The sequence below is a fragment of the Saccostrea cucullata genome, unplaced genomic scaffold, assembly GCF_032062105.1.
Source record: "Saccostrea cucullata isolate Sc308-1 unplaced genomic scaffold, CSIRO_AGI_Scuc_v1 ctg6827, whole genome shotgun sequence".
NCBI lineage: Eukaryota > Metazoa > Mollusca > Bivalvia > Ostreida > Ostreidae > Saccostrea > Saccostrea cuccullata.
In genome coordinates, this window is record NW_026928698.1 from 7,924 (window position 1) to 34,023 (window position 26,100).

Genomic DNA, 26,100 nt, shown 5'->3' on the forward strand with positions numbered 1-26,100 from the left:
GAAATACAGCATATGATTGACATGGATATCATCGAACCATCAGAATCACCGTATGCTAGTTCGATTGTCGTGGCAAAGAAGTCCGATGGTAGCCAGAGAATATGTGTGGATTTTCGTAACTTGAACAAGGTAACGATTTTTGATGCAGAACCAATGCCAGATCCAGATGAAATCATGACTAAAATAAGCAATAGTCGTTTCTTTTCTAAACTTGATTTATGTAAGGGTTATTGGCAGATTCCAATGAGAGAAGAAGACAGAGATTTAACATCATTTTTAACACCAGATGGTTTGTACAGATTTAAAGTAATGCCCTTCGGTATGAAAAATAGCCAAGCTACTTTTAATAGACTCATGCGGAAAATTCTAAAAGGTTTAGAGCATACTGATAGTTTTGTTGATGACATTCTCATTCATACAGAAACTTTTGAAGAACATATTACAGAACTGAGAAAAGTGCTGGAGAGACTACAGAGAGCACAATTAACAGCAAAACCATCAAAATGTGAGCTAGCACAGACGAGACTAGAGTACTTGGGTCATGTTATTGGAGGAGGAACCTTACAGCCAACCAACAAGAAGATGAGAGCTATCCAAGAAGCACCAAGGCCAGAGACAAAGAAGCAGGTTAGATCTTTCCTTGGTTTGATTGGCTATTATAGAAAATTTGTGCCAAACTTTTCCACTATTGCTGCTCCTTTAACTGACTTAACCAAGAAAGGTGTTCCAAACAAATTTGACTGGAAACAAGAACATGATAATTCATTTAAGAGTTTAAAATCCATGTTGCTATACAGCCCAATTCTCAGATTACCAGATTTGACGAAGCCATTCATCTTAAGAACTGATGCATCTAATCATGGAGTTGGTGCAGTGCTGATGCAGAAGCATGATGGACGTACATTTCCAGTTGTGTACGCAAGCCGGAAGCTGCTAGACAGAGAACAACGTTATTCGGTTGTGGAGAAAGAGTGTCTTGCAGTCGTATGGGCTATACAGAAATTTCAGTCTTACTTGTATGGTAGAGCGTTTGTTGTGGAGACAGATCATAGACCACTACTACATTTACAAAAGACTAAAGCTTCAAACGGCAGATTGATGTGATGGTCTCTTTTTCTACAAGCGTTCAACTTTAGAACTGAAGTTATTAGAGGTGAAGATAATATAGTAGCTGATTTTCTCAGTCGTGTTGTTCCTGAGTAAGTTCGTGTTCATAAAGACTTTGTTGTGTACATAGTTTTTCATTTATTTCACAAAATTTCATTTTGTGTCTTAAGAAGGGAGGTATTGTCACAAGTGACATTGTGTCAATGTTTATATTAGCTTATTGTACAGGGATTGGTAAGAGTTATCTTTATTTTGGCATTAGGAGTTATCGTTTATTTCATTTACGCACTATTGGTCACTGAGTTGTATTTGTTCTATTTTTATCAACGTATACTTGTCGAACCCGTTTGAGTAGTTTGGTCAGTTATTTATACTGGGTGTTGGCTAGTGTTTGTCAGATGAGGTCTGGACGCCGGGAGTTATACTTTACCCATGCTGAGTGATCGTGGGTGTGCCTTTTATGTTACCCATGCTGTGTGAACTTGGGTGTGTTCTAGCTGTTTCCCCTGCTGTGTGATCTTGGGATTCAGGGATGTTTTGTAGCAATGTTGAGAGCAAGACCTGGGGGCCGACAGTATGATTTTTATGTGTAAAATGCCACAGCTCAGTAAGTTTTTACACTTTGCAATATTTTTGTTGTTAGCTTTAAAGATAATTTTCTATGTAAAACTGTAAGCAATATACGAGGATATTTGTCTAATTCATTTACTTGTTAAACGGCAAATACATGTTTTCTTTCGTTATTTGTTTGTAAAATCTAGTATATTGAACAGATATGTGTTTCGAACATTTTATTAGAAAACCCTATGAAAATTGTAGGTGACCAAAATTGTATATTAAGCTTTTGTTCTGGACGGGAGGATTGGTGTACATGGTGAGGATACTTTTGGGATATGGTGGATATGGTGGACATACATTGGACGTGGTGTGAAGTGTGAATCTGTCCAGTGATGACCATGATTGAACTTTTGGCCGATTTGATATTTATTGTACATATGTAGATAAATTTATTGTTAATTTTTATAAATCTTGTTGTTTCTTGGTATACAGGAGGTCTTACAAAATATTATGTATTTTGGTTGTTAATACGAATTTAAAGAACCCATCACAACTTGAGGTCAGTTGTGACATTTTTGGTGGCAGCGGTGGGATAGACTTCCTGTTACCAAGTATACCTGCATTATTTTCACGTTTTGTAGAAAATGCTTTAGTTGAAAAAGATTTCTATTGTTTGAATTATTTTTTTTTCGCAGGTTTTGTACAAACTATTTTTTTTTCATATGCATTTTGTTATTTTCTTATTTTCACATTTGTTTTTTTTTTTTTTTTTTGTTGTGTTGCATTTTGTAACAATGGAGTATGTACAATTAGGAGAAAAGTTAGGTTTGCAAGGAACTGAGTTACAAGAGTTTGTTGACAGAAAAGAGAGAGAATATTTTGAAAGGATGGAAAGGGCAGCAGAGAGAGAAGCGAGAAAGATTGAGAGCGAAATTGAATTAGAAAAACTTAAGAAAGAAACTGAATTACAAAAATTAAAAGCTGGAGAATTAGCTGTAGGTCCATTAGGTCTTGCTTCTCAATCGCTTGCTAAGTTGCCAAAGTTACCTCCGTTTGATGAATCTAAAGATTGTATTGATTCATATTTACAGAGATTCGAAAGGTTTGCTTCGTGTGCTAAGTGGGAACAGTCTTCATGGGCGATTAATCTTAGTGCTCTCCTGAAAGGTAAAGCTCTTGAGGTGTATTCTAGACTTCCAGTTTCAGAGGCTCTGAACTATGGTTCCTTGAAACAGGCGTTGTTAAGGCGTTTTCAACTGACAGAAGAGGGGTTTCGTGTCAAGTTCCGTTCCAGCAGACCAGAACAGGGTGAGAATCCTTCACAATTCTTTGCTAGGCTGAACAATTATGTAGAGAAATGGTTGTCTTTAGCAGATAGTCCTAAAGCATATGACGGTCTTAAAGATTTATGTTTAAGAGAACAGTTTTTAAACAGTTGTAGTAAGCAGTTGGGAATGTATCTTAAAGAAAGACATCCGAAAAACGTAGAAGAAATGTCAAATCTCGCAGACCAATTTATTGAAGCCCATGGTTATACTTCATTCACTAAAGACTTACAAGTTTTTCAGAGGCAACCTCAAGTATTTCCAGTATTCAGGGTAACAGCAGTGGATCCTTTCAAAAGCAACAGGCGTACCAAGGATCACCACAGCAAAATGGTGAGAGAAAATGTTACATCTGTGGGAAAAGTGGTCATTTGGCAAGAAACTGTTTCTCCAAGCAGAAAATTCCTCGTGCAGTACCTACTTCACACAATACTCAAAAGGCTGCGATGTTACAGAATCAACATAACTGTGAGTTGAATTGCATAAAATCTAATGACAATTCTAGTTCCAACTTACAGAATTCTGCTGAAGTCAAGACGGACAATGCTATATCGCATCAAAATCAGCCTCACATAGGATCAGCATGCATTCTCAAACATAAACTGTTGCAGTGTTGTGTCACAGATGGACTTGTAAAACTTGCGTGTGGACACATATTACCTGTTATTGGAGGCGTCTGCAAGGTTTGTGAAAAGATGCCCGTTGCTATGGGTTATGTCGGTGAGAACTTTGTTAAAGTATTAAGAGACTCAGGTTGTAGTGGTGTTGTGAAGAGAGATTTGGTTACAGATGATCAGCTGACTGGGCAAGTGCAGAAATGTGTTTTGATAGACGGTACAGTTCGTACAGTAGAGGAGGCTTCCGTCTATGTCGACACTCCCTATTTCACAGGTAATATCAATGCTCTATGTATGAAAGAACCTGTTTACGATCTTATTATAGGTAACATCGATTGTGCCAAAAATCAGACGGATCCTGATCCACAGTGGTGTAGAAAGGACGAAAGAGAAGAGTGTAGTCAAGTTCTTCAAGCAGTACAGACAAGGAATCAAAAGAAAAAAGAAGAGAAAGGTATGAAAAAGCTAAGAGTTACAGATTTAGTGGATACTGATATGACAATTGATCAGATGAAACAACTGCAGATGGATGATTCTTCCTTGAAAGTGTATCGTGAGCATGCAGCGACTGGCAGAAAGAAGAACATTGGTGAAAATATAGAGACATGGTTTAGTGTTGAAAGAGGACTGTTGTACAGACATCATTATTCAAAAAAGGTTAGTGATGATGAACTGTATAAACAACTTGTTGTTCCAGAATCTTTGCGACAGAAAGTTATGAAGATTGCGCACGACAGTATCCTAGGCGGACATCTTGGTACAAAGAAGACTCTAGACCGCATCATGTCGAATTTCTATTGGCCTGGAATCCAGGGTGACGTGACAAGATATTGCCAATCATGTGACATATGCCAAAGAACATTTCCTAAAGGCAAAGTGACGAAGTTGCCGTTGGAGAAAATGCCACTTATTGATACACCATTTGAACGAGTAGCCGTAGATTTGGTAGGTCCGCTTTCTCCAATTACTGACAAAGGCAATAGATATATTTTGACTGTTGTAGATTACAGTACTAGGTATCCAGAGGCGGTTGCATTGAAGAACATCGATACAGAGACGGTGGCAGAAGCGTTGGTAGAGATATTCAGCAGAGTCGGCATTCCAAAAGAAGTTCTGTCGGACATGGGTACGCAATTTACCTCCAACATCATGAAAGAGGTGGGTCGACTTTTATCATTTAAGCAATTAGTAACAACTCCATACCATCCAGCATGTAATGGACTAGTAGAAAAGTTCAATGGTACTTTGAAGTCAATGTTAAGGAAAATGAGTTCTGAAAGACCAAAAGACTGGGATAGATATTTACCAGCATTGTTATTTGCTTATCGAGAAGTTCCACAAGAAAGCACTAAATTTTCTCCATTTGATCTAGTTTATGCACGTAATTTTAGGGGACCTATGGCAGTTTTGAAAGAACTGTGGACAAAGGAGGAGAAGGATCCGGAAGTGAAAACTACTTACCAGTATGTGCTTGACCTGAAGGAGCGATTGGCAAGAACGTGTGAGCTGGCTCAGAGAGAACTTCAGAAGTCCAAAGACCATTACAAAAAACATTATGATAAAAGGACAAAGCCGAGATCTTTCAAGGTTGGTGATTTCGTTCTTCTCTTGCTTCCAACAGACCATAACAAACTTTTAATGCAGTGGAAAGGACCTTTCAAAGTAGTTGATAGAAAAGGACAAACTGATTACCAGATAGATATGAATGGACATATTCGTTTGTTTCATGCAAATTTATTGAAGAAATACAATGTTCGAGAGGAAAGGAATACAGACTCGCCAACAACTTTAGCCTCTTGTGTCGTTTTGGAATCGGAGGAAACAGAGGACTCAAGTAATGAACATTTGTTACATATTCTTCCAATGAAGGCAACAGAATCATTCACAGATGTTAAGGTAAATCATTCACTGTCATCAGATCAGCTTGAATCCATTAATGATGTCTTACATGAATTTCAGGAAGTTTTAACAGATCTACCTGGTAGAACGAATGTTATCCAGCATGAAGTTCATCTCACTACCAAAGAACCAATCAGAAACAGACCATATCAGATACCGTATGCAGTCAGAAGTGCAGTCCGAGAAGAAATACAGCATATGATTGACATGGATATCATCGAACCATCAGAATCACCGTATGCTAGTTCGATTGTCGTGGCAAAGAAGTCCGATGGTAGCCAGAGAATATGTGTGGATTTTCGTAACTTGAATAAGGTAACGATTTTTGATCCAGAACCAATGCCAGATCCAGATGAAATCATGACTAAAATAAGCAATAGTCGTTTCTTTTCTAAACTTGATTTATGTAAGGGTTATTGGCAGATTCCAATGAGAGAAGAAGACAGAGATTTAACATCATTTTTAACACCAGATGGTTTGTACAGATTTAAAGTAATGCCCTTCGGTATGAAAAATAGCCAAGCTACTTTTAATAGACTCATGCGGAAAATTCTAAAAGGTTTAGAGCATACTGATAGTTTTGTTGATGACATTCTCATTCATACAGAAACTTTTGAAGAACATATTACAGAACTGAGAAAAGTGCTGGAGAGACTACAGAGAGCACAATTAACAGCAAAACCCTCAAAATGTGAGATAGCGCAGACGAGACTTGAGTACTTGGGTCATGTTATTGGAGGAGGAACCTTACAGCCAACCAACAAGAAGATGAGAGCTATCCAAGAAGCACCAAGGCCAGAGACAAAGAAGCAGGTTAGATCTTTCCTTGGTTTGATTGGCTATTATAGAAAATTTGTGCCAAACTTTTCCACTATTGCTGCTCCTTTAACTGACTTAACCAAGAAAGGTGTTCCAAACAAATTTGACTGGAAACAAGAACATGATAATTCATTTAAGAGTTTAAAATCCATGTTGCTATACAGCCCAATTCTCAGATTACCAGATTTGACAAAGCCATTCATCTTAAGAACTGGTGCATCTAATCATGGAGTTGGTGCAGTGCTGATGCAGAAGCATGATGGACGTACATTTCCAGTTGCGCATGCAAGCCGGAAGCTGCTAGACAGAGAACAACGTTATTCGGTTGTGGAGAAAGAGTGTCTTGCAGTCGTATGGGCTATACAGAAATTTCAGTCTTACTTGTATGGAAGAGCGTTTGTTGTGGAGACAGATCATAGACCACTACTTCATTTACAAAAGACTAAAGTTTCAAACAGCAGATTGATGAGATGGTCTCTTTTTCTACAAGCGTTCAACTTTAGAACTGAAGTTATTAGAGGTGTAGATAACATTGGAGCTGATTTTCTCAGTCGTGTTGTTCCTGAGTAAGTTCTTGTTCATAAAGACTTTGTTGTGTACATAGTTTTTCATTTATGTCACAAAATTGCATTTTGTGTCTTAAGAAGGGAGGTATTGTCACAAGTGACATTGTGTCAATGTTTAATATTAGCTCATTGTACAGGATTTGGTAAGAGTTATCTTTATTTTGGCATTAGGAGTTATCGTTTATTTCATTTACGCACTATTGGTCACTGAGTTGTATTTGTTCTATTTTTATCAACGTATACTCGTCGAACCCGTTTGAGTAGTTTGGTCAGTTATTTATACTGGGTGTTGGCTAGTGTGTGTCAGATGAGGTCTGGACGCCGTGAGTTATACTTTACCCATGCTTAGTGATCTTGGGTGTGCCTTTATATAACCCATGCTGTGTGAACTTGGGTGTGTTTTAGCTGCTTCCCCTGCTGTGTGATCTTGGGATTCAGGGATGTTTTGTAGCGGCGTTGAGAGCAAGACCTGGGGGCCGACAGTATGGTTTTTATGTATAAAATGCCACAGCTCAGTAAGTTTTTATACTTTACAATATTTTTGTTGTTAGCTTTAAAGAGCAATTTTCTATGTAAAACTGTAAGCAATATAGCGAGAATATATATTTATCTAATTCATTTACTTGTTAAACGGCAAATACATGTTTTCTTTCGTTATTTGTTTGTAAAATCTAGTATATTGAACAGATATGTGTTTCGAACATTTTATTAGAAAACCCTATGAAAATTGTAGGTGACCAAAATTGTATATTAAGCTTTTGTTCTGGACGGGAGGATTGGTGTACATGGTGAGGATACTTTTGAGATATGGTGGACGGAAGGGACAATATGGTGGACCATACATTGCGACGTGGTGTGAAGTGTGAATCTGTCCTGTGATGACCATGATTGAACTTTTGGCCGATTTGATATTTATTGTACATATGTAGATAAATTTATTGTTAATTTTTATAAATCTTGTTGTTTCTTGGTATACAGGAGGTCTTACAAAATATTATTTATTTTGGTTTGTAAATTCTGATTTAACGAATCCATCACAACTTGAGGTCAGTTGTGATAGGTTTAATATGTACCACATTGTTAATCGTTTTATCTGTTATTTTACTTAAAAAGAAAGTTCATATTGTTAACTACAGATAATCATGATAATCACCTAAGACTTAATGCATAACTTAATTTCTGGTTACTGAATAAAGTTTTAAGCACAATCATGCATTTTTCGTATTCACTGAAGGGAGGTTATTAACCGTGATTGCACTTTTCAAACTATCTTTGGCTCAGAAAAGGAATTACAGTATGTGCATGTATGTCTGAAGCCTAGATGTTCAACTTTTGGTATATGAAAAGAACACAATTTTAAATTTAAATTTAAGCATCTCCATAACGTGTGGTTTTAATATACTACTTGTATTCTGACACATTTGGGTGAAGTTTTGATGATGCAAGCTAGAATATGGAGTAATGAAATATTTCATGTCAGGAGAAATAAAAAAACACCTTGTTTTTAAACTTGAAAAGATTGGCCAAGATGGGTCAGGTGAGCGATGTGGCCCATGGGCCTCCTGTTAAAGATTTTTCCGATATATTCCTATGTAAAACCTGGGTCGACCATTTTGGCCCCATCCTAGTCCCGGGGGTATTTTTAAAGATTTTTCCTACATCTTCCAATGTAAAACTTTGATCGGACAATTTGGCCCCACCCTAGTCCCGAGGGTGATGATTTGAACAAACTTGAATCTACACTACCTGTGGATGATTCCATATGAGTTTCATCTTTCCTGGTCCAGTGGTTTTTGAGAAGAAGATTTTTAAAGATTTTTCCTACATATTCTTATGTAAAACTTGGGTCGGCCATTTTGGCCCCACCCTAGCCCCGGGGGTCATGATTTGAACAAACTTGAATCTTCACTATCTGAGGATGATTCCACATGAGTTTCATCTTTCCTGGCCCAGTGGTTCATGAGAAGAAGATTTTTTTTAAAATGCCATTAATATTTCTCTAATTCATAATTATCTCCCCTTGGAAAAGGGCGTGGCCCTTCATTTGAACAAACCTGAATCCCCTTTACCCAAGGATACTTTGTAGCAAGTTTGGTTGAAATCGGCCCAGTGGTTCTTGAGAAGAAGATGAAAATGTGAAAAGTTTACGACAACGACGACGACAACAACGACAGACGACGGACAAATTTTGATCAGAAAAGCTCACTTGAGCCTTCGGCTCAGGTGAGCTAAAAATTAATAGTTCCTACAGAGTATGAGGTAAAAAAATAATTATTTTATTTTAAGTAATCTAAAGTAGATGTCATCGTGTTAGTAATACCTGGTCAGATCAAAGAACAAAGGGTCTAGATCATTTTATGAGATGGTAATGGTGTAATGAAGTTAAACCATCACCTTTTCTAGAAAAAAAAGTATTTCTCAGTATAATCTGGAGTGAGAGAGAGAGAGAGAGTTAGGGTAATTATTACCTGTTGCCTGTCGCTTGTTGACGTATAAATGACGATATCATTTTTGATCGAAGCTGTATATAATAACAAACGCCAATAGACATGGCGGAGTCGCTTGAAGAATCACTGAGTAGAGTTTCCGTCATCAAACACAATAAAGGAGAGACAAATGGGGTCGATATTTTGCCGATGGGAGACAAGAAGTATTCCCTTATTGTTTTTCTCCGGAATTTCGCTTGAATTGCTTGGTAAGAATTAAATAATCTTCTAGATCGGCGGGTGGACATTGTAAACACAAGTACAGGTCTGATCAAAAAGCGTTACAGGCAGTAGAAAACAAGAGTTTGGGGCTCTTTAAGTACTAAGTAGATCTACCTAAAAGATTTTTTTTTAAATCTAGAACTTATATAACCGCCTTCCTAATCTAAGTGGCATTCCCAGCGACTGGATTGATTATGCATATGGGATTTTGCATTAAATTGAAATTTTGAATGTTTTATAAGATAGTATAAATCATGAATTAGTACGGGTACTTTATCAAATTATCAATAGGATTTAATTTGTTCTGAACGTAAATTAAAAAATCATATAAAAAGACGTAACAAAACTTAAGGTGAAGTGCTACAAAGAACTTGTTTTCAAAAGTCATGCATGTAACATCTCAGTACAAATATATTTTTATATACCGGTAAATGAAATAAAACTTATCTTAGAAAGTTTCATATTTTTTTCATTTAGTTTCTGAATAATATGTTCCGTAAATTGTTAAAAATGAATATGTTCATGAGTGATGGCAAAACAAAAGAAGAAATTTGAACAACACGGGAAAGTCTATTTCTTAATTATTCATAGGTTTGTTATATATGCATTATTAACGGCAAGAAAAGTCCAAAAATATTTACACTGTACCTATACATGCATCCATTATTTGATTATCCGTATTATGTGTCATAAATACTCAATACTCATTAATCTTGACTGTACTATACTATGTGTTTAGTATTTAGTATAGAAAATTCCAATCCTTACGTAATCTTTGCCTTTGAGCAGTCAATTAAAGATTCAAGCTATGTCTCCCCTGACAGACGTTTTGGAGAAGCACCAGACAAGGCTTGTGTTTGTCGGATCTTCCACTCGAGAACAGATGGAGGAGTTTGTTCGCAATCCCATAGTTCCTATTTCCGGTGAATTATACACAGACCCCTCTATTTCCTTGTACAAGATCTTCCAGATGAAGAGTGGGCGTTTCCGGTCCCTTGTCATGCCTCTATGGCACGGCGCCAAAAGATACGGCTTTAGTGGTGTAATGGAGGGTAAGTGAATATTTTGAATCTCTCCTGGTCTCTCAATGAAGAATAATTATAAAGGAATAAAATACCTTTGTTTTTGTAGGTCTCAGACTAGGAATGGAAACTTCGCATCTGGCAGGGGATTCTTGGATTCAAGGGGGCACCGTACTGCTGGACCAGAGAGGAAATACGTTATTTCAGGTTTTAAAGCTTCTCTCTCTCTCTCTCTCTCTCTCTCTCTCTCAGTAACTTTGTTCTTATTTGGTGACACAAAGTTGCAAAATGAATTACTGAGCAATATATTTGCATGACCTTTTAAAAACAAATAATTTTGTTAATGAACTCTTTTAGCACCAAGAGAATCATCCGGCTGACTGGCCAGAACTTACCGAGGTGTTACGAACGGTGGGCATCACTGAAGACAATGTAGATTACGACAAAGCAGTATCCGAATGGATTGCAGCTCGACAAAACGCGCGGAAATAAGTAGTTTACAGGTTTATTTTTCTGCCAGAAAGTATGATGAACTTTTGGTAACCGCTTAAGACGAGCGACCGAGAGTTCTGAGTAAACAATACAGCAGAAAAATGAAAATGAACATTTTTAGTGAAAAGTTTTATATTTACATGAAAAAAATCTGAACTTTTTGATGTTACTTGTACTTAAATAATTTTTTTTTTATCTGCGAATGACTTTTTTGATTGATTATTTGGCATATATAACGCTAGCTTTAACCTGATTCAGATAATGTGGGTTGAGGCGATGTGATTTTTTTTTCACATGAGCTAGCATGTAGGAGCTAAGCAATATTTCTGATATTTTAAAAAAAAACTTTTTTTTCATATGAGCTTTTTTAAGTTTAAATATTTTTACTTTAAAATTAAAAAAAACCGTCATGCATCAATTCAGCCAATTGGGTAAGGCCTACCCATTCAATTCTCAAAGCCACTTGTTCATACAGGGATTTCTCTCATTCCTATAATCCTCTCGCAATGGAGTTCGTAACGCTATCGTGTGTGTTTGTTTGTAGTGGAGTGAGATAAGTCTGTGTAACGCTATCGTGTGTGTTTGTTTGTAGTGGAGTGAGATAAGTCTGTGTAACGCTATCGTGTGTGTTTGTTTGTAGTGGAGTGAGATAAGTCTGTGTAACGCTATCGTGTGTGTTTGTTTGTGGGTGGGGGTGAGTTAAGTCTGTGCAAAACGGAAGTGAAGAAATTTGCAGCAGGATAGATGTCGGATACTATTATGCTCTTTGCGAGTGGATGATCCGATTTGCTGTGCCTTTGTTTAAGACAAGGCTATGGAAAGGTATTTTCAGTTATGAAAAGAAAAGATGTACTCAGATGAAATTGTATATTTAATAATAAAAATTTAAAATGTTGTATGGGAATCTTAAAAATAGATACACATACAAAGAACAACTAAGCAATTGTGAAATGGTTATAATTAATATTGTGAATCACTACAACCTTGTTAAAATGTTTCACAGGATTAATATGGTTTACATAATGTCAGTGGTGAACGATAAACATCGTCATATTAATCTCCTCAATAAAATGGAATTATAATAAAAATGTCGACGACTATATATACCATAATTTATATATTACTAGGTACGTTATATTCGTACAAATAACGGGAACAGATAATGATTGCAATTATTAAAACAGTTGTCTTCTTATCAGACTTATGATCGGTTAGAATGCAGTAACGCTCAACTTTATACAGACCAACTAAGCCACAACGGCGGGTTTTAAGATTTTCATAGAAATCCGTGGCAACATTTAGCGCTCCATGCCCTTTTTTACATTCACATATCGACCATAGAACTTATGAAAAGATGATTTTTAACGAGACTGCTAATATAATTGTTACAGCAACTTGTTTGTCAATATCAAAATTACTTTGTTTTAAAGAATTATTCATACGTAGAGCATGTTCTTGCATATCGAATCAACTGAGAGATATAGATCTCGTATGCAGCTGATGATGGTATATTGCTGCATAAGTAAGGAAAGTTGACGATTGACAGATGTGTCGGTCCTCTGTAGTATTCTTTATATCAAGGTCATCGGGATATATCAATTGACATAAGAATATCTAAATGTCGAGTCGAAAGTCACAATAAATATTTTCTTTTTTACACGTATAAGATTTTGGGCATGTTCTGCTTCATATGAATACAATAAAAATAGGTCTGATAATAATAACGGGGCGAAATTGGTACCCATGAGAGTTCCAATCGACTGTCAGAAAATCTGGTCTCCAAAACCACATACATATTGTCAATCAGAAACTCAAGTATCTCCTTAATAACAATTTCAGAGTACATGTACTTGTGTGTACAATCAGAATGTTTTTAATAAAAAAAGTTCAATTACTTACTCACATACTTAATTTTTCAATACAGAAACGCTTTCTGTGGCTGAAGACACTTAAATGTCCCACACTTTTTTATCTTTTGATATTTTTTATTTAGATTTACAACAGCGTAACGTTGGTTGACATTCAGAATAATCCCTTTAAACCCTAAATTTGATAAATCCGATCTAATAATAGATTTCTTGGATCTTCTATCATAAATTCCCAAAAGATCGCTAAATTTTTTATGAGGAAAGGAGGTACGTATAACTTGAACGTCATCTAATTTAATGATGTCCTAAAAAAGATTTAAGAATTGTTTATTATTTATTAATTTATTGTTTAACATATAAATCGAAAGTACCTTTACAAAAGTAATTTACTCCAGTTGTATATTATTATATATTATATATATTTATATGAATTATATATTTTTTAATAAAGCTCAAAAAAGAATTTCAGACGTGTAAAGTATTCTACATTATATAAGCTTGGCTTTGGATATTGACATCTAATTCAATACGAAAGATTTTTGTACTTTCATTTTCATTCTGAATTAATTATTCATATTGGCTATCGATTAGCTTGAATCGATCTTATCTTAAATTAGAAAAATGCTCTGTTAACATCCCCACCCCCACCCTTATCGAAAAAAGATTAAAAATATTTCACATTGCAAACCAAGAGGACGTTGCGCCACAAGGCTCACTTGAGTCACAAAAAATATGAAAATAAGTGAAACTTTATTATGAAAAATTATCGAGAGACGTTAAACACCAAGCAAGGAACAGCTGGGCCATAGTGACTCAGGTTAGTGTTTTGGTTCATGGGAAATCTTGTAGATTTTAGAAAAAAGGATAGATACTAGAAAAAGGATAGATAGACCTGGGAACTTTGGTCAACGAGGTGACCAGAAAAGCTCTCGAGCTCATAGCTCAGTTAAACTAAAATCTAACATTCAGGTGACACAGTTATGAAAAAGAAAATTCATTTATTATGAGATTTAGTTGTTGCAGAACTTATAGAACTAATGATCATCTATAGGAACTTTATCAACACCTTCGATATAAAAATGTCGAACGGACTGGAATTTTTACTTCGATTCATTCTAGAGTTTTAACTCCACAATGGCGGCAGACGATCACTTGATAGTGGCAGCTATCGATTTTGGAACCACATTTTCTGGTTATGCCTTCTCGTTCTTGCATGAATACCAGAAGGATCCTACGAAGTGTTCCACCTTTACCTGGACAGCGGGAAGCGGGGGCCTCCAATCACTGAAAACTTCCAGCTGTGTCCTGTTTGACAAGCATGGAAATTTCCATTCTTGTGGATTCGAGGCTGAGGACAAATATTCCGAACTTGCTCTGGACGATAAGCATCATGACTGGCTGTTCTTTAAGCGATTCAAGATGAATCTTTACAAACAAATTGTAAGTTTTAAATGAAAATCTACTTCGTTTGTATACAAATATAGGTCTGCTAAAAACGGGGCACACTTGGTAACCATGGGATTTCCAATACATTGTTGGAAGACCTGGTCTCCAAAAACAACATAGATATTGTCAATCAGAAACTCAAACATCTTTTCGATGTCAACTTCGGAGTACTTGTGTTTACGATCAGAGTGCTTTTTAACAAAATAATTTTGCAAATGTTCAACGACAAGGTAAGTAAATTTACTATACATTTTTATTATCAACTGTCAATGATATCAAAAAGACTGGACTTTAATTTATCGTGTGGAATGGTTGTGTATAGAGTTGAAAAGTCGTAAGTTTTTAGGCAGTTGGTTTTGGTAAAATCTTGGGATTTCAAATTTTCCAAAAGTTTCTTTGAATTCTTAAGTATAAACATCGGATTTACACCACTTGTAGAATATACTGTTGCACAGTACTCTTGAAGTTTTTCCATCACTACTATTATTATCCTAGTGAGGAGAAAAGCAAGCGGCTTGGCTGAGCATTTACTGGAAACCGCTATGTATCTTTGTTTGTAGGGATATTTATGAAGTTTCGGAATCCATTACAGATGTGGTAAATCAATTTCCTTTTGGTTGTTTGTAATATTAAAATTATTTAAAACTGACACATTATTTTGAAGAATTTCTTCCTTAGAAAGGGAACTATGAGTATAAGTTGGATTACCACTAAAATAAAATTCTTACAAACAAAGACAATGTTGATACCTGCTTTGTCTCCAGGGACTAGTATGTACTGATCGTGAAATCGATCTAATTCTTTTTTTCACTTCTGGATTATTGAATACAGAAGGATAGATGGTTTTCATATTGCCCCTCAATCTTGTAATGCGCGATCGAAAAGACTTGCAAATATACACTATTTCAACTCGATGGATAAAGCAATACTACGAGGGGGTATCACAAAGTTCGTGGACTTGCGCAATAAAATTAAAACCGCTTTAGGTACACTAATGAATTTTAAAATATCTAGTTAGCATCATCTTTACTATCTATAGAATAAACCACAGATCATAAATTTCCTTTTTTAATAAATTAGTAATGTTTTTGTAAGCAATGTCCAGGCGGCGCAACCTCGAACACGACGTTTTTTCGACCTAAGTATAATACGTATAATTTAAACATGTTAAATAGATTGAAATAACAACTTTGAAGTTTTGTTGTAGGGAATCAGGAGAGATTTTAAGCTGGAAGCTGATAATGGTAAACAAATGGATGCCATGAAAGTTTTTTCCAAAGTTATTGAACATTTAAAAGATCACCTTGTAGAGAAATGTAAGAGTCAGCAAACCTCGCTGGATGAAGACGACATTCTCTTTGTGATAACTGTTCCCGCCATTTGGACTGACCCTGCCAAGCAGTTTATGAGGGAAGCAGCCGAGATGGTAAACCTCTTTCTTTACTCCTCTTTAAAAATATTAACAGCAGTAAACGAGTAACTTTAGGAGCAATATACAGCAATATATCAAGGAGTGGAGTAAATCAGATAAAGAATTAAAATTCCAAGGAACGTATAAAAAATTCTAAATCACAAAATTTGCCAAAATCCTTAGCATCAAAATGTACAACTTTTCAACCATTTTCCATGATAATTGAAAGTCAAGGCTGCTTTTTGACATCAAAGACAGATGCTTTTCACTTAAAATAGACTCACTTGAATTTACTTACCTTTTCATTGGTCATTTGCGAAAATTAATTTTTTGTAAACTACAATCTGCATGATTGAACACAGAAGTACGTGCTTTGAAGATCTTAAAAAGTTGCATAGATTCTGATTGATAATGTATATGTACTTCTTGGAGATTAGGTCCTCAAACAATCTGTGGGAATTTCATGGGTACTTATTACACCCCGTTATTGAAAGACCCGTTTTTGTTTTCATATGAAGCAGAATTTGTTCGGAAACATAAACATGAAAAGAAGACACTTGGTGTTGCCTTCAACTCGACTTTTCGATATAGCGACGGCGAATTATCAACTAACGATATGGTCGATACAATGACTTTGTCAGCAAATACAATCTTTCATTAAGTCAATTCAGGCTGACGTTCCTTTTAATACTTTTTAGGTAAAAAAAACTGGATTGTCCATATTTTTTCCGTTTACCCGATCATAACAATGAGCACACGACGGGTGTGACTGGTCGATAAGGGTGCTTACTCATTCAAGGCCCCTGATCCCATCTCTGATCATTTACAGAAATTTGTCCTGCTCCTGATTTGTACTGTTTCAATGGATTTTTGAGTTTGATTTTTGTTCATTATCTCGATATTTCAATTCTGTTTCCCTGATCAATACAGAGGGCTCATGGCGGGTGCGATCGGGGATGTTAACTCCTCCGAGGCTCCTGATCCCACCTCTGGAATTTCCAGGGGTCCATGTTTTATGCCCTCTTCATATATTTGCAGTGTTTACAGACTTTTTTGAGATTGACAACTATCCATTAACTTGATCCTTTACATTTAGGCTGGAATCGATGAAAATAATTTGATGATAGCACTGGAGCCAGAGGCTGCTTCCCTCTTTTGTAAACATGTGCCCATAGAAAAAATGACAGGATCTTCTGGAAAAGGATTCAACGCTTTCTCGCCAGGTTCGGCATACATTGTACTTGATGCTGGAGGTAAATCAAACATGTCTATTCTTTTCCTTTCTTTGTAGCGTCTGAAAAGCTGCATTTTGTACAGGAAACAAGTAAGTATGTATATTCCAATGTACTTTTTTTTTTTACAGGCGGAACTATTGATATAACAGTACATCAGGTGCAGCAAAATGGCACCCTAAAAGAAATTCACAAGGCAAATGGGGGAGACTGGGGTGGAACAAAAGTTGATGAAGCATTCACAGCACTACTAGAGGACATTGTTGGAAAGAAAGTTATGGAAAAATTTTGTAGGGATAACAAATACGACATGCTGGAACTTTATAGAAATTTTGAAGTAAAAAAACGCACGATTACCCCAGACTCGGACGAAAAAATAACATTTAAGGTGCCAATTAGTTTGAATGAAACTTTTAAGGCTGCAAACAAGTGTGAAATCAAGGATATTTTGAAGATAAATCAAAAATACAAAGATCAAATAAATTGGATTGGAGACAAACTCAGAATGAGTGCAAACATCGCTAAAGGTCTTTTCAGCAATTCGGTGGATCAAATCGTTGAGCATCTAAAAAATCTTACACAGATTCCGGCAGTCCAAAAAGCAAAGTATATTCTAATGGTAGGCGGTTACTCGGAATCGCCAATGCTTCGTGATGCAGTAATTGCAACTTTCAAAAATAAAAAAGTCATCGTTCCAAACGAGGCTGGATTATCGGTTTTAAAGGGTGCTGTAATATTTGGCCACAAACCGTCCACCATTCAATACAGAATAAGCAAATACACTTATGGTATTGAAACAACGGTTGAATTTGACGAGGACGAGCATGATTGGTCCAGACGAATTGAAACTAGTACTGGAGATGTGTTGTGTAGGGGAGTATTTGATAAACACGTCGAAATCAACCAACAAATTGAAGCTGGAATCCCGCAAGTAGAAAGAACATATCATGTCACGGAACCAGACCAAACAATAATGACATTCCAAGTTTATATTTCAAAAGACCCAGATCCAATGTTTGTCGATAAGGAACTTGACGATGACAGCAGCGATGACTCGGATGACGAGGATTGGTTTGACGAGGATGACGAATGCATTTACCTCGGTGAACTAGAAGTCAACGTCCCAGGCCATGGCTTAGAGCGATCAGCAACAGTTGCAATGACATTTAGCGGCACAGAACTCAAGGTCGAAGCCAAAAATGAAGACGGGGAATACACTGAAGCGTCGTTTGATTTGTTGGAATAAAGATTTTGAAGTCAACAAGAACCTTATTTTTCTGTCATCAACAAAAACAAGTTTAAACTCTTTGTTTTCCTTTTATGTGAATATTTTAAAATTTTAATTGTACTCAGTGTTAATGTCCTGGATTTGCAAATAATCTTTTTAATTTCTTATCTTAATTGAATATATTCTGAAATAAATAGTCATCATTATGATTTTTCTGTTCTATGAATTAACTTACCTCTACTATAAGAGGTTGAAAGTCCTGAATACGGAAGTTTTCTTGAAAACAGGCCGATAATCTATCCAAGAGAGTACATTTTTATTTTCTTATCTCAATATAAAGTCATCTAACTAGTGTCAAACGGATCATTCGAAGACAAAATGTCCATGACTCTACGCCGCTTTATCTTAACAGCAGGTTTGTTATGTCTGGAAACGTAGATTTGGCTTTCCAATAAATTCCGATTTTATTTGACATTTTTAAATTCCAGCAGCTTCTTTTTCTTATCATTTTTATGTCTATTTTCAGGATTCCTGGTGTCCTGTTGTAGTTCATCATTAATAGAAAAGAGGGGTGAGTGCTCAGTTTAATGGAAATTTCTAGATAAATCAGTTCAACCCTTCTTTATGTAAGATGATCATTTTGGTTAATTCAATCACAGTAAGCCAGGGAGTCATTTCTCTATTTTCTTTTTATTTCAGCCTCAAAATCCTGTTATGAATGTAACAATATAGCCGATCCCTCCCAGTGTACCCGAGTAGTAACATGCCCGGCTAACGAAGTAAGAAAACAAATATCTTAATGATAAACACTGGTTTAAACTAATATGAAAAGAGAAATAGTATCTCATACATTCGCTTACCAATGGATGGAAAAACAGAAATAAACATTGTGAATTACTCAGGAGTGTTTTGATTTAATTAAAAGAAGGATATTGGAGATAACGAACAGTATTCAATCTCAAAGTCCATAAAACAATACAAAATAGGAGCAGAGCAAACACGGACCTCCGAAACATCAGAGGTGGGATCGCTTGCCATGGAGGAGAGAGCATCCCTTGCTGACCGGTCACATCCGCCGTGATATATATTCGTATACTCCTAAAAACAAAGAGATGATGTATTAAACTCCCCATATTTCCTTTAAATACTTCTCAAATATAGCATTTATTGAATGAAAATGCACAAACTTTTAGATATGTGTAAATTATTGATCAGCTTCGATATCTCAAGACACAAACTGTAGCTATATACATGATCAGTCATATTTACTTCTTATTCTTAATTAATCTGAGCTAAGTATCGTTCGTTTTGTAGGAATGTTATACACAATCTCATTCGACATCCTCTATATTCCAATCTACCGTATACTCCATGGGATGTCGATCTACATCGGTAAGTATATTCTTTTTCTTCTGAATTCTTGATCATAATTTAACAAACGGAGTCCTTTTACATACTGAATAAACATTGATTCTGTTGCAGTTGTGCAACGCCCTGTCAGGTGGCGGAGCAGTTGGGAAAAGAAATACCCGACAGCTGAATACACATTGTAACCAGTGCTGTAGAACAAATAACTGTAATAGGAATCTGTGTGGGGGTAAGTAACAAATAACTGTAACAAGAATCTGTGTGAGGGTAAGTAACAAATAACTGTTACAAGAATCTATGTGGAGGTAAGTAACAAATAACTGTAACAGGAATCTATGTGGAGGTAAGTAGCAAATAACAGTAATAGGAATCTCTTAGGGGGTAAGTAGCAAATAACTGTAACAGGAATTTATAAGGGGGTAAGTAGCAAATAACTGTAACAGGAATCTATGTGGGGGTAAGTAACAAATAACTGTAATAGGAATCTATGTGGAGGTAAGTAACAAATAACTGTAACAGGAATCTATGTGGAGGTAAATAACAAATAACTGTAACAGGAATCTATGTGGAGGTAAGTAACAAATAACTGTAACAGGAATCTATGTGGAGGTAAATAACAAATAACTGTAACAGGAATCTATGTGGAGGTAAGTAACAAATAACTGTTACAAGAATCTATGTGGAGGTAAGTAACAAATATCTGTAACAGGAATCTATGTGGAGGTAAGTAACAAATAACTGTAACAGGAATCTATGTGGAGGTAAGTAACAAATAACTGTTACAAGAATCTATGTGGAGGTAAGTAACAAATAACTGTAACAGGAATCTATGTGGAGGTAAGTAGCAAATAACATTAACAGGAATCTCTTAGGAGGTAAGTAGCAAATAACTGTAACAGGAATTTATAAGGGGGTAAGTAGCAAATAACTGTAACAGGAATCTATGTTGGGGTAAGTAACAAATAACTGTAATAGGAATCTATATGGAGGTAAGTAACAAATAACTGTAACAGGAATCAATGTGGAGGTAAGTAACAAATAACTGTAACAGGAATTTATGTGGAGGTAAGTAACAAATAACTGTTACAAGAATCTATGTGGAGGTAAGTAACAAATAACTGTAACAGAAATCTATGTGGAGGTAAGTAGCAAATAACAGTAACAGGAATCTCTTAGGGGGTAAGTAGCAAATAACTGTAACAGGAATCTATTAGGGGGTAAGTAGCAAATAATTGTAATAGGAATCTATTAGGGGGTAAGTAGCAAATAACTGTAACAGGAATCTATTAGGGGGTAAGTAGCAAATAAATGTCACAGGAATCTATTTCAGGGTAAGTAACAAATTACTGTAATAGGAATCTATTAGGGGGTAAGTAGCAAGTAACAGGAATCTCTTAGGGGGTAAGTAGCAAATAACTGTAACAGGAATCTATTAGGGGGGTAAGTATCAAATAACTGTAACAGGAATTGATTAGGGGGTAAGTAACAAATAACTGTAATAAGAATCTATTAGGGGGTAAGTAGCAAATAACTGTAACAGGAATCTATTTGAGGGTAAGTAACAAATTACTGTAACAGGAATCTTTCAAGGGGTAAGTAACAAAAAACTGAAACAGGAATCTATGTGGAGGTAACAAATAACTGTAACAGGAATTTATTAGGGGTTAAGTAGCAAATAACTGTAACAGGAATCTATGTGGGGGTAAGTAGCAAATAACTGTAATAGGAATCTATTTGGGGGTACGTAACAAATAATTGTAACAGGAATCTATTTGGGGGTAAGTAACAAAAACTGTAACAGGAATCTATGTAGGGGTAAGTAACAAATAACTGAAATAGGAATATATGTGGAGGTATCAAATAACTGTAACAGGAATATGTATGGAGGTATCAAATAACTGTAACAGGAATCTATTTGGAGGTATCAAATAACTGTAACAGGAATCTATTTGGAGGTATCAAATAACTGTAACAGGAATCTATTTGGAGGTATCAAATAACTGTAACAGGAATCTATTTGGAGGTATCAAATAACTGTAACAGGAATCTATGTGGGGGCAAGTAACAAATAACTGTAACAGGAATCTATGTGGAGGTAATTAACAAATAACTGTACCAAGAATGTGGGGGTAAGTAACAAATAACTGTAACAGGAATCTATTTGGGGATAAATAACAAATAACTGTAACAATAATATATGTTGGGGTAAGTAACAAATAACTGTAATAGGAATTTATTTAGGGATAAGTAGCAAATAACTTTAACGAGAAAATATTTGGGGGTAAGTAACGATAACTGTAACAGGAATCTGTTTGGAGATAGGTATTAAATTACTGCAACAAAAATCTATGTGGGGGTTGGTAACAAATAACTGTAACAGAATCTTCGTACAGTTAAGTATAGAATGAAATATATGGAGATACGAACAGTTTTCAAGCTCAAAGTCCATTAAACAATAGAAAATAGGAGCACAGCTAACATGGACCTCCAAAACTCGGAGGTGGGATAAGGAGCCATGGAGGAGTGAACATCCCCTGCAGACCGGTCGCACCCGCCGTTTGCTCTTTGTCATGATCGGAAAATACAGAAAAATCCGTCGACAATTCTGTTGAGTATATGTACTGGTAAACAGCCAAATCTGCAATGGTGCGTTTGGCATTAAGTTATCGAAATGTCAAAAGTCGTTCGTTTGCGTAATGTTCAATGACATCGATTTAGTGCAGTGCCTGTGACATTGATGGTTAAAGTACACTTCTACAATACCTTAGCTTATCTATGATGTAAATTTAAAATAGAAATTTCTTATGCAAGACCAAAACCTACAGTAAAACACATTTCTTAACTATGTAGAGTAAATAAATATTTTTTTCAAACTCGAGATCCTTATTTGTGCTGAGTGTCTTGACAGTTGAAAAAATAGGAAAGAGGTCGATAAAAATACCAGTGTTAATGGAATAGACGAGGGTAGGTAGGATCAAGTGCCTAGGATGAGTAAGCATCCCCCGTCGAGATCCAACGAATGCATTATTGATTCTTTCGTTATCTTGCAAAACTAATTATTAATTCAAATACCTAAAATTGGCTTCGGATCATGGACTAATCAAATTCAGTGCGGGTCATGACAAACTATCAATAAATCAATATAGTTACCTAGGATATAGCAAAATGATTTGGAGGTTCCAATCACATTTTCTTAAGTAATTTTAGTTTTGATAACTCGGAACTTGTGTCAGTATGAGGTCACGTGGTTTGACTGTCAGTGATTTTTATCTGCTACTTGTCGTTGATATGTAATAACCGTAATCTCTGTACAATGTCTGTCTACACAAGGAAAATAAAGTCATTTCATATCTCATAGGGTCAGGCACCACCAATCCAACTGTGTCCACCTCTAGTCCCACGTACGTTCGTTTGATTGGGGGATCCAATGCTTATGAGGGACGTGTTGAAGTTTTCCATAATGGAATATTCGGTTCAATTTGCGATGATGGCTGGGGTGGAAGCGAAGCCCAGGTTATCTGTGGTATGCTGGGATATAGCAGGTACCTTATGACGAAGTTGATTAATTTTCTGTAGTTTATTCCCAAGTTCTCGTATAAAAATCTCTAGAATAACTATTACAATGCTCAACTTTGGCTAAAATTGCTCTTAGTCTGTAGATAGGTGATTTGATTTCTAGGAGCGGATCTGGTGGCGCACAAGGCACAGTATTCGGTGGAGCCCCACTGTATGCTAAGATATTCATGGACGAAGTGAATTGTACAGGGACAGAAGCAAGCATTGACCAGTGTCACTTCAATGGCTGGGGAGTGCACGACTGTGGACATGACGAAGACGCAGGAGTTATCTGCAACTCAGGTATAGAACATAGGAGTTATGTGTAACTCAGGTATCTGTCACTCAGAAATAAGTATATCAATTCCGACTTCTATGTGGGGACTTCACAATATGTCCTTTATACAGATTATTATGATACGCTACCTCGTAAGAATTACAATAAATATGATTTTTTTTCCTTTTAATCCAATTGTGTTGAAGACCATTATATAACATTTTAAATCCTAAAGATATTTCCCTGGTTTCTTTCGTTTTTAGCTAGTCAAGAGGATAATATCATCTTTCTTCTGGATACTGGTCTTGGTGGAGTGATTTTCAGAATGGACCTGAACACCCAGAGTTATGTGCCCATTCCTATGAACAGTCTGTACACCCCCACAGCTTTTGATTATGACCCCACAGACGGAAGGATCTATTTTGTGGATTACAAACTTAGACAGCTGATGAGCGTACATTTCAGCGGAACTGACGTCAGAGAACTCAAACAATTAGATGCAAGTACGTATCTGATTCATAAAAAGTATAAGTTACAAATGAAACAGTTGTTTAAAAGAAAGATTAGAGTGGGATATGATATTGTTCTGAATTAATCATTTCAAAACTATTTTTATTACCTATACTCATTTTTATTTTTTGTTAAGTGCATAGATTTCTTAAAAAGCTGAGTTGAACAAGCATGACTTCATCTCAAGTAGATTAAAGAATTCTGTTTTTTGGTATCAGATGGTTTGAAGTTTGTAAACTTCAACTGAAATAATTTTATTCCATAATTTTTGTCCTTTTCAGATGCTGATTTAGAGAAAATTCAGGTGGACCCAATCAACCGAAGGCTTTTCTACGCAGACACCGGTAACAATCTTATTGGTACCATTAATTTAGACGGCACCGGATACAAGGTTATCGTGAACCAGGGTCTGGATGAACCACGTGACTTGGCTCTTGTTCCCGCCACACAGTAAGATTGATGACTCTACATTTATTTCAATGTCTGCCAAATCTGTTTATTTTACTAAAGAGACATTAATGGTAAAGTGATTTCCTAGTTGTATAAAGACGATCAAATCACTTTGGATAAAAATAATGAATTAATTTAGAACAATTGATTGGTTATATTACAAAATCAAGGAGCTCTGGAAATCATGGCCTGCACCCAGCTTGGCGGAAACGCGGGAAGAGAGAGATCGATGGGCTCCCGAGCCCGATCCCAATTACAAATTAAAAACACCCCCCAAATACACTACATTCCCCCCATTTTGTGGAGGAATGTCCCAATTCCGACAAAGTGGAGGCCATTTACAATATAGAATAGCACTTTTACACAGAAGATAATTACAGTTAACATCCTATGATTTACAATACACATGAATAATTTAATATAATCCGCAATAAATCGTTTCAATATTAAATGTCCAAATTATGGATAGCTTTTAAACATAGACAGTCCAAATGAACACGAATTCCGGATCCTCTAAAATGGCTGCAGCAGGCGGTATTCACGAACACACCTGCATTCATCATCCCCGGGCTCCGAACACAGGACACCATTAGACAATCTGGACTAGGACAGCAAGCATCAACTTAAAATAAAGGCAAAGAGTCACCTGATAATAGCCCCGCTGTAAGAGCAAGGGGCATGAACCTAACTAGTCTGGTGGAATCGGTTTCTCCAGCCCAGTACAGTGACACCTTGTGGTTGTACACATTGTTTGTCCCTGGACTGCAGAGGTCTGGGGTCTGTTCGGCGCCTCTGACTTGTCCTTACCACTCCCATAAGTCGTTCTGGGCACTCACGACGGAAATGCCCAGGCTGATGGCATTTAGAGCAATGACCTCTCCGGCGCTTTTGCTTGCGTTGCCAGGGGAAATCCTGTCCCCTGCCTTGGGGGACCCTTTGGTCATGCCTACATCCCGACGTAACACCAGAATTTTCCCTCCGTGTCTTCCAATTTCTGGTCTCCGAGGACCCCTTACATGGAGCTTGTGGGGGAGACTTTTTCTCCTCACCTGACGGGGTATTGCCTAATGAGACGGAGCGCACTACTCTGTGATGAGGAGTAAGGGCTCGACGGCTTAGCTGGTAAGTCTTTACTCGCCTCACAGCCTCATCTAAATTAACAGGGGGCTGTCGATCAGCCGTCTGCCTGCGCACACATCCAGACAGCCCATCGCAAACCGCAGGACTGCTTGCTCCTGGAGCACTTGTCCCGGGACCCTTGCCCCTAGAGTATGTTGCGCAGTTTCCATGACCCGGTCACCCCACTGCTCTAGACTCTCATCAGTCCCTTGAGTCATGGAGTTAAACTCCACTTACGACGCAGCCTTCGATGTACCCTTTCCGAACCGTTGCTCGAATCGAAATACTATCTCCTGAAAAGTCGTATGCTCACCCCGTGAGGAGAGCAGGTAGAAATACCTTAGTGCTGGTCCCTCTACGGAGACACTGAGAGCCAAAAGACTATCGTCATCATCCCACCTATAATAGCGAGCCAACGTTCTAAATTTCGCGTAGAACAGACCCCACTCAAGGTCTCCAATGTACTTAATTAAGACTCTTGACCTCAGCTGGGATATTACGACCAAACCTTGAGAAATCACCA

At 36.7% G+C, this 26,100-nt stretch overlaps 4 protein-coding genes across 4 annotated transcripts; all 4 read left to right on the forward strand.

Annotated features, from left to right (window-relative positions):
- Nucleotides 1-2,459: 2,459 nt before the first annotated feature.
- Nucleotides 2,460-6,549, forward strand: LOC134278492 (uncharacterized). Its single transcript, XM_062760808.1, has 3 exons — nt 2,460-3,323; nt 3,509-6,319; nt 6,490-6,549. The coding sequence occupies exons 1-3, from the start codon at nt 2,460-2,462 to the stop codon at nt 6,547-6,549; spliced, it is 3,735 nt and encodes a 1,244-aa protein (XP_062616792.1).
- Nucleotides 6,550-9,442: 2,893 nt separating this feature from the next.
- On the forward strand, nt 9,443-11,228 carry LOC134278489 (uncharacterized). The gene is made up of 4 exons (XM_062760805.1): nt 9,443-9,586; nt 10,389-10,651; nt 10,731-10,828; nt 10,979-11,228. The coding sequence occupies exons 2-4, from the start codon at nt 10,408-10,410 to the stop codon at nt 11,111-11,113; spliced, it is 477 nt and encodes a 158-aa protein (XP_062616789.1). The 5' UTR covers nt 9,443-9,586; nt 10,389-10,407; the 3' UTR covers nt 11,114-11,228.
- A 2,876-nt stretch (nt 11,229-14,104) lies between these two features.
- On the forward strand, nt 14,105-18,332 carry LOC134278490 (heat shock 70 kDa protein 12A-like). The gene is made up of 4 exons (XM_062760806.1): nt 14,105-14,421; nt 15,635-15,853; nt 16,935-17,091; nt 17,202-18,332. Exons 1-4 carry the CDS (start codon nt 14,116-14,118, stop codon nt 18,314-18,316), a joined length of 1,797 nt encoding a protein of 598 aa, XP_062616790.1. The 5' UTR covers nt 14,105-14,115; the 3' UTR covers nt 18,317-18,332.
- Nucleotides 18,333-18,626: 294 nt separating this feature from the next.
- Nucleotides 18,627-24,462, forward strand: LOC134278491 (scavenger receptor cysteine-rich type 1 protein M160-like). The gene is made up of 9 exons (XM_062760807.1): nt 18,627-18,713; nt 18,825-18,869; nt 18,998-19,077; nt 19,613-19,690; nt 19,781-19,895; nt 23,025-23,208; nt 23,346-23,524; nt 23,762-24,001; nt 24,290-24,462. Exons 1-9 carry the CDS (start codon nt 18,677-18,679, stop codon nt 24,460-24,462), a joined length of 1,131 nt encoding a protein of 376 aa, XP_062616791.1. The 5' UTR covers nt 18,627-18,676.
- The last annotated feature ends 1,638 nt before the right edge of the window (nt 24,463-26,100 follow it).

What these genes read in the sequence shown, in the direction of transcription:
- LOC134278491 (XM_062760807.1), top strand. Translation starts at nt 18,677, where the DNA reads ATGTCCATGACTCTACGCCGCTTTATCTTAACAGCAG. An exon ending in CCGCTTTATCTTAACAGCAG is followed by an intron (nt 18,714 to 18,824) that starts GTTTGTTATGTC and finishes GTCTATTTTCAG; the next exon opens with GATTCCTGGTGTCCTGTTGT. An exon ending in AGGAGTTATCTGCAACTCAG is followed by an intron (nt 23,525 to 23,761) that starts GTATAGAACATA and finishes TTTCGTTTTTAG; the next exon opens with CTAGTCAAGAGGATAATATC.
- LOC134278489 (XM_062760805.1), top strand. Translation starts at nt 10,408, where the DNA reads ATGTCTCCCCTGACAGACGTTTTGGAGAAGCACCAGACAAGGCTTGTG. An exon ending in CTTTAGTGGTGTAATGGAGG is followed by an intron (nt 10,652 to 10,730) that starts GTAAGTGAATAT and finishes TTGTTTTTGTAG; the next exon opens with GTCTCAGACTAGGAATGGAA. An exon ending in GAGGAAATACGTTATTTCAG is followed by an intron (nt 10,829 to 10,978) that starts GTTTTAAAGCTT and finishes GAACTCTTTTAG; the next exon opens with CACCAAGAGAATCATCCGGC.
- LOC134278490 (XM_062760806.1), top strand. Translation starts at nt 14,116, where the DNA reads ATGGCGGCAGACGATCACTTGATAGTGGCAGCTATCGATTTTGGAACC. An exon ending in TGAGGGAAGCAGCCGAGATG is followed by an intron (nt 15,854 to 16,934) that starts GTAAACCTCTTT and finishes CTTTACATTTAG; the next exon opens with GCTGGAATCGATGAAAATAA. An exon ending in CATTGTACTTGATGCTGGAG is followed by an intron (nt 17,092 to 17,201) that starts GTAAATCAAACA and finishes TTTTTTTTACAG; the next exon opens with GCGGAACTATTGATATAACA.
- LOC134278492 (XM_062760808.1), top strand. Translation starts at nt 2,460, where the DNA reads ATGGAGTATGTACAATTAGGAGAAAAGTTAGGTTTGCAAGGAACTGAG. An exon ending in AGGATCACCACAGCAAAATG is followed by an intron (nt 3,324 to 3,508) that starts GTGAGAGAAAAT and finishes TCCAACTTACAG; the next exon opens with AATTCTGCTGAAGTCAAGAC. An exon ending in GGCCAGAGACAAAGAAGCAG is followed by an intron (nt 6,320 to 6,489) that starts GTTAGATCTTTC and finishes GTTGCTATACAG; the next exon opens with CCCAATTCTCAGATTACCAG.